This window comes from Orycteropus afer, unplaced genomic scaffold, assembly GCF_000298275.1.
Source record: "Orycteropus afer afer isolate SDZICR_OR568_19922 unplaced genomic scaffold, OryAfe1.0 scaffold01194, whole genome shotgun sequence".
Taxonomy (NCBI): domain Eukaryota; kingdom Metazoa; phylum Chordata; class Mammalia; order Tubulidentata; family Orycteropodidae; genus Orycteropus; species Orycteropus afer.
In genome coordinates this window covers 55826-63170 of record NW_006922781.1, presented here as the reverse complement: position 1 = coordinate 63170, position 7345 = coordinate 55826, and the positions used below count along the sequence as shown (strand labels likewise).

The 7345-nt window shown below is 40.5% G+C and overlaps 1 protein-coding gene across 1 annotated transcript in view; it reads left to right on the top strand.

The window, feature by feature from the left end:
* The window catches only part of NONO (non-POU domain containing octamer binding), a 7730-nt gene extending 1458 nt beyond the window's left edge, over nt 1-6272 (top strand). The window contains exons 2-10 of the mRNA XM_007958893.2: nt 395-588; nt 1611-1912; nt 2572-2667; nt 2859-3055; nt 3384-3468; nt 3867-3969; nt 4506-4545; nt 4777-4886; nt 6138-6272. Coding sequence (XP_007957084.1) covers nt 395-588; nt 1611-1912; nt 2572-2667; nt 2859-3055; nt 3384-3468; nt 3867-3969; nt 4506-4545; nt 4777-4886; nt 6138-6272 — 1262 coding nt within the window. The remainder of the gene's footprint in view (nt 1-394; nt 589-1610; nt 1913-2571; nt 2668-2858; nt 3056-3383; nt 3469-3866; nt 3970-4505; nt 4546-4776; nt 4887-6137) is intronic.
* Nucleotides 6273-7345: the final 1073 nt, after the last annotated feature.

Here is a 7345-nt window from a genome sequence, read left to right as displayed (position 1 = left end):
CTCATGTCATTGACCAAAATTTACAATGCAGCAGCTCCTCTCCCACTTCCTCCCCATAGTTACCTCCTCCCAGTGTCCATCCCTTCATACTCTTCTGCACCCTGAGATTGGCCAGTAACTTTTAAATTATCTTTCTGATTCTAGCCCATAGTAGAGCTGTTGAGAAGTCCCCTCAGATCTCTGCATGCTACTTTTACATTCTAAGGTGTAATCTACTGATAAGTGGTTAGTTGATAGATTGCATTTGGAAATGGTTTTTGCCTTCTCTATAGCATTTGAGAATGTGACTGTAATTCTTTTTCCCTAATCTTTTTATTTTATTTCTTTGTGGTGGAATATATATAACAAAACTATTTTCCTCATCTTTTGAGTGACTATACGTGTCTTTCCTCAGATGAAGGCTTGACTATCGACCTGAAGAATTTTAGGAAACCAGGAGAGAAGACCTTCACCCAACGTAGCCGTCTCTTTGTGGGCAATCTCCCTCCTGACATCACTGAGGAGGAAATGAGGAAACTATTTGAGAAATATGGGAAGGCAGGCGAGGTCTTCATTCATAAGGATAAGGGCTTTGGCTTTATCCGCTTGGTGAGCAACTGTGGCTTTGGGGCAAGTGCTATAAAAAATGAGGAAGCTGGGAATTACATATATGGAAAAGTAGGCAGTAAAAATGATTCCTAGGTAGTCTGCTTGCCAAAAGCTTGTAGTTAGTGAAACAAGACCAAAAATGCAGATTTTATTTTTATTTTTCCTCATGGAATTTTTTTTCAAGGACAAAATAGGTTTATTTGCCCAGAATACTGGGGCTGAAGTATGCCTCTTAGAACTCTTTGTTTTATTTAGAAAATTTTGAACATACAGAAGCAGACAGAATAGTGTAATGAGCCTGCACATAGCCGTTGCCCAGCTTCAACAGTTATCAATTTGTGGCTAATCTTGATTGATCTGTGCTTTCCATACCTCCACCTCCAACATAAATATTTCAGTATATTCTAATTTTGAAATTAATTTGAAGAAAATATTTTAAGTGTACGGAAGAAACCATTTCTAGACATTCCCTATCTCCAAAAATATGAAGAACATAATGATCCATGGATGAGGTTGTCAGAACTAGTTTTCATTCCAGATCTGCCACTAACTCATGAGACTATATATAGGCAAGTCAATTTCTCTGGGGCTCAGATTCAAGAAGGTACCTTCAAGTCTTTGGTTTTAAAGAAGAGTCTTGGAGGGCATAAGGGATAAATGTGTCGAGCTAGCTAAGATTAAAACATTGTGGGTGATGCATTGCAAGGGTAAATATTTGTTTTCTGGATGATCTGCATCCTCTTGAGAAGATAGCATTAAACTGATGACAGGAAAGTGGTATTAACTGCTAGAATTTCCAGTTACATCCAATTTATTGACAGGCTTCTAGAGCAGTTACCCTATAATCAAACATTTGATCTGAAAGAGACAGTTCCATTCTTCCATTTCCATTTCTACCCATGATTCTTTATATGCTTGTTCCCAAGGGGTTTTTTTGAGACATTTTGTTATTGCACTGTAGTACTTTAGACTGGGTGCATGGTGGATTTTTCAGACTGAGTTACTCTTACTTTCTTTGCCAGGAAACACGAACTCTAGCAGAGATTGCCAAAGTGGAGCTGGACAATATGCCTCTCCGTGGAAAGCAGCTGCGTGTGCGCTTTGCCTGCCATAGCGCATCCCTTACAGTCCGAAACCTTCCTCAGTACGTGTCCAACGAACTACTGGAGGAGGCCTTTTCTGTGTTTGGCCAAGTAGAGAGGGCAGTAGTCATTGTGGATGATCGAGGAAGGCCCTCTGGAAAAGGCATTGTTGAATTCTCAGGGAAGCCAGCTGCTCGGAAAGCCCTGGACAGATGTAGTGAAGGCTCCTTCCTGCTAACCACGTAAGTGTGGGGTCATTACCCGAAATAGACCTTAGGTTGCTACTTCCTTGCTGTTGTCTGGGGAGTTAGATTCTAAAAACCATGTTCCTGTGTTCATTTAAAACTTGGGGGAAGATGGGCGGGAGAAGTTTCAGTACCAGGCATCTAAAGACTTGGTGATATTAATTCAGTTTAAAAGTGATCCTCTATTTTAAATTGGAGGAAAAAAGTTTTCACTGTAATCTTACTGGAAATGATATTGAGGATTGAGAAATACACCTTTTTCAGTCTTTCAGTGGGCTGTCATTTAATCAGTATTAAATCTCTATTTTGAAAAGTATCATAACTCTGAAAGTTGCTTTGTGCATATAATATATTAGTATTTTTCCCAAAGTCATTTTCTGGAGTTCTGTAGGTATCAGACATTTGGATTGTGTTTACCGTGATCTTTTATAAGCTGTATTTAGAGATCTGAACCCTAACTCCATTCTGTCAATCCTAGATTCTCCATGCCATTAAAAGGACTTAGTTCTGTGGGCTGAGTATAACAGTCTTTTTCAGAAGTATGTTTAATTATCCACCCCTTACCCCCTAACTGGTTTGTGGTAGTTAGTGACAGATGTAGAGAGGGAAGCCTAGTATGGTATGATTTGATTAACTGTGAACTTTCTTTCCCCCAGATTTCCTCGGCCTGTGACTGTGGAGCCCATGGACCAGTTAGATGATGAAGAGGGACTTCCAGAGAAGCTGGTTATAAAGAACCAGCAGTTTCACAAGTATGTGTTCCTGACAGAGTCTCTGTTATGTTTTGCCTAATCTTAAGAAAGCTTAAAAAGGGCTATGTAAAAGAGTCAGGTCCTTGATGCATGTGTTTGCTAACAGGCATTATCTTGGCCCTCAGATAGAATGTAATGTCTAATTAGGGGAATCTTAGACAGTATTAGTGACCCAGAACCCTTGTCTATAGGGAGCGAGAGCAGCCACCCAGATTTGCACAGCCTGGCTCCTTTGAGTATGAGTATGCCATGCGCTGGAAGGCACTCATTGAGATGGAGAAGCAGCAGCAGGACCAAGTGGACCGCAACATCAAGGAAGCTCGAGAGAAGCTGGAGATGGAGATGGAGGCAGCTCGCCATGAGCACCAGGTCATGCTCATGAGGCAGGGTGAGTATAGACCTGCAAAGTCTTAAAGCAATAACAAAGTGACAAGTTTAATTTATATTAATTAGTACAGAAAGACTTAAATATCTCTTTTATTCTTTGAGATATTTTGTTGATCTTGGTGTTAGGCACATGTGCTTGGAGATGTGATAGGATCCTGGATTCTGTGGATAATGGAAATACAGATTTACTTTATTTTTGGAATCTGGATACCTTGGACAGCAACTCAGAGATTATGTATTCCCTTTGCTTTCTGGATCTTTATTCATAGAAAATTACTGGTTCTGTGTGGGGAGAATGAAGAATACTCCATAATTACTGTTTTTTCTAGATTTGATGAGGCGCCAAGAAGAACTTCGACGGATGGAAGAGCTGCACAACCAAGAAGTACAAAAACGAAAACAACTGGAGCTCAGGTAACTTTCTTAAACCATAATTTCCCTAAAATCTCATTCTTGCTTCCTGCAACCATGCTACCTGGTACATTTATTTGTAAATATGTTAGCAAGTATTTTCCAACTTCTTAGCTTGTCTCTTTGGGTGGATAGATTTTCTAGCTGCCCATGGCTCTAGGAATTACCTGGGGCTGCACAGCAGAGGAAGCAGCTGAGTACTGGTCTCATAAGGCTCCTTTGGGAGAGAACATTTTTTTTCTGAAGGATATATAAGTTTCCTTAAGGCTGGACACACTTAACAGTGACTTTCCTGATAGTTTTCAGTAGGCTCTTGATTTCCTTGGCAAAGTCCCTTACTAAGCTAGCCTGCTCAAGTTCTAGAGTGCCTCTTCCTTAAATACGTTGGTGACTCTCTCTAGGCAGGAAGAGGAGCGCAGGCGCCGTGAGGAAGAGATGCGGCGGCAACAAGAAGAAATGATGCGACGACAGCAGGAAGGATTTAAAGGAACTTTCCCGGATGCGGTATATCTTCCATGTGCCCTTTATGTATCAGACTGTTCATTATATGACAAACCCACCATGAATTGTCCACTAAGGACTGCAAAACACATTGGGCTCTGACCAATTTTTCCATACTATGAAATTCCTTTTGAAAAAAGCATTCGTAGGAAGAAATAAGGTTTCAAAGGGAGTTTATCTTGCCTCATAAGCAATTTAGTATGAAAAACTGGGGTAACTGTGCTGTATATAGATTTAGTGATTAATACGAGATATATCGACTCCTGTAACATCCTTGACCAGTTGTCTGCTATCTTTGCAGTTGTACAGGTTGGAGACCTAGGAGAAACCAACTATTTCTTTTCCCCTTTCTTTCTTGTGTCCTAGAATCTCTATGACTTTGAACTTATCCTCTAAACTAGCAAGGAGCTGTTGGTGTTCTTCAGCTTGGTCTCACTATTCTTACCATTCCATCTACTCTCCTTAGTGTGTGGTCCTCAATGGATTATGGTAGCATGCACTACTGTCATGAATTGTTTTGGGTATTTTTTGTTTTTCAGAGAGAGCAGGAGATGCGCATGGGCCAGATGGCTATGGGAGGTAAGGATTTAGGAGATTAAAGACTCTGATTTCCTTTTTGTCTAGTCTTTGGTGAACTATAATAGCTTCTCCTACCTAGTCCAGATTTAAGGGACTGACATTTCTAGGAGTATTATTTTTGGGAAGTGAATATGTCTTAGTGCAGAGATCTTACTGAATTGTCTCCTTTGGTAGCATAGAAAAAGACTTTACAATCTTCACACCTGTACTGATTACACTATTCTGCTTTAGGTGCTATGGGCATAAACAACAGAGGTGCCATGCCTCCTGCTCCTGTGCCAGCTGGTACCCCAGCTCCTCCAGGACCTGCCACTATGATGCCAGATGGAACCTTAGGATTGGTAATAACTATAGGACCTTATAGTAACTCTGGGAGTAGGAGGAAAAGTAGGGCTTTGCCTTCACAGCCCTGGAGCTACCTTGATTTTGCTATAAACATCAATCTTTAGGACTACTAGTATCCATTAACTGCAACTTCAACATTTTCATTCTTGAATTGTGAGAAAACCAGTCTCAGGCTATAGTTTGTTTAGGAGCAAAGCAAATGACTGTCCACCTGGCTAGTCTGATTATTTTTGAAGAGAAGACAGTTAAAGATTAAGTGTCATTACATAAAGTAGATGTGAACCCAAAGCCTTTATGGCTCATAAAATCTTGAAGTTGTTTTGGTTCTAGTGTTAAAATTTTTGCATTAAAATTGGGAGTCCTGGTACTGCAGTGGTAAAGTGTTTGCTTGGCTTTTAATTGGAAGGTCAGCGATTCAAACACACCTTCTGCTCCAAAGGAAAAAGATGTGGCAGTCTGCTTCCCTAAAGATTGACCATCTTGGAAATCCTAAGGGGCAGTTCTACCCTATTTTAATAGGGTTGCTATAAGTCAGAATCAATTGGACAGCAGTGGGTTTGGTGTTTCTTCCTGTTCTTTCAGGCTTCAGTTGCTAAATAGTGATGGCCTGCCCTTATCCAGATACCTAGCTTAGGAAAAAAGAATTTGGCCAGAACTTATCTGGAGTCCCTGGGTGGTACACATGATTAATGCACTTTACTACTAACTTGAAACATTGGCAGTTTGAACCCACCCAGAGGTACCTTGGAAAACAGGCATGGTGACCTGCTTCTGAAAGGTCATAGCCATGAAAACCCTGTGGAACACAGTTCTACTCTGACACATGGGGTTGCCCTAAATCAGAATTAACTCAGCATCTTTTTTATGTTTTATTTTTTGTTGAGAATATACACTGCAGAACATATACCAATTCAAAAATTTTTACATGTACAATTTGGGTGTATGTGTATATTTTAAGAACTTTTGTAACCAAAGGATTTGGACGTAACATTGTGTAATAGGAATGGGGATAAAAAGTTAAAGGTAGGATGGTTGGATGGGTTCTAATTCAGGCAGCCTTTTCAGTGTCACCCACTAGTTTTGTTCTAAATAGGCTTGGTGACCCCTAGCATCAGGAGATTTAGTGAATAGTTGGGTAGAAAATTACTTCCCAGCCAGCTTTTAATGGCTTCCAGGGGAGGGGCTACAGAGGGTGTGAAGCTTAGGACAAAGGTTCTATTGTAACATTGCTCTTTTTTCTCTTTAAGACCCCACCAACAACTGAGCGTTTTGGCCAAGCTGCTACAATGGAAGGAATTGGGGCAATTGGTGGAACCCCTCCTGCATTCAATCGTGCAGCTCCTGGAGCTGAATTTGCTCCTAACAAACGTCGCCGATACTAATAAATTTGCTGTCTAGTTTCCCAAAACCCATAAAAGAAGGACCCTTTTTGGACTAGCCAGAATTCTACTCTGGAAGAGTGTTAGAGATTCCTCCCAATAGTTAGGTCTTCCCTGCCTGTACTACTCTATGGAGTATGCTGGAGGGCAGAGGGCAAGGGAAAGGTATTTAACAAATCGATTCTGTATGGTATATTTAACAGATCAATTCCATGTGGTGCATTCCTGAAGTCTCAAATACACTGAATGTTGAGGGCCTGGGGGGAGTCATGGCAAAATGGACCTATTTAGAACCCCATTAATCTTGATCATTCCATCTTTGTCCATCCTGCTTTATTTGCTTTTTCATCCTTACAACTTCCAACCCCAGAGACACTGCCACATATCTCACAAAAACCAAACACCCCCCCCCAATGACCTTAAGCCCTATTGCTCTGTTCACTCCCAAGTTAGAATTCAGGCAATGTCCACAAAGGTTACAGACAACATACATACGGTTCTGTTATATCCCATATATTACCCCTTCGTGTCCTAAAGAAGACATTTTCTCATAGGTTTTCATTTTAGTATATCTTTAAAAAAAATCTTGTATTAATTTGCCTCCATCTTTTTCTTGAATGAGGACAACCCAGAAATGGCCCTTTTGTGTCTATGATGTTGCTATTCACAGCTTTTCTTGATAGGCCTAGTACAGTCTTGGGAAAAGGGTTGCTGTATATTGAAGTTCTGACAGTAGCTCTTAGCCTTGCCTGTCTTGGGTAGTTACGCTGTGTGTTTTTTATTGGTGTACTATGTTTGATTTGTCCCTGATATATTAAATTTGGAGTTTCCTGAGAAATGGAGCAGTAATGCAGCATCAACTTATTAAAATACGTTTTAAGCCTTTTAATTTTCTGTGCTATTTTTGAAGGGGGGGAGGGTGAAGGGTAATTCTGTTATAGAAGATGAGTTCTATGCTCTGTAAGTCTATTGACCTTTTGAGTCAAGTATTAGTCATCCATCTGGGAGGATGTGGGGGTTAGATAGTGCTGTTGAAACAGTTGTTATTTGCCATCGAGTCTGACCCAATTCATAGC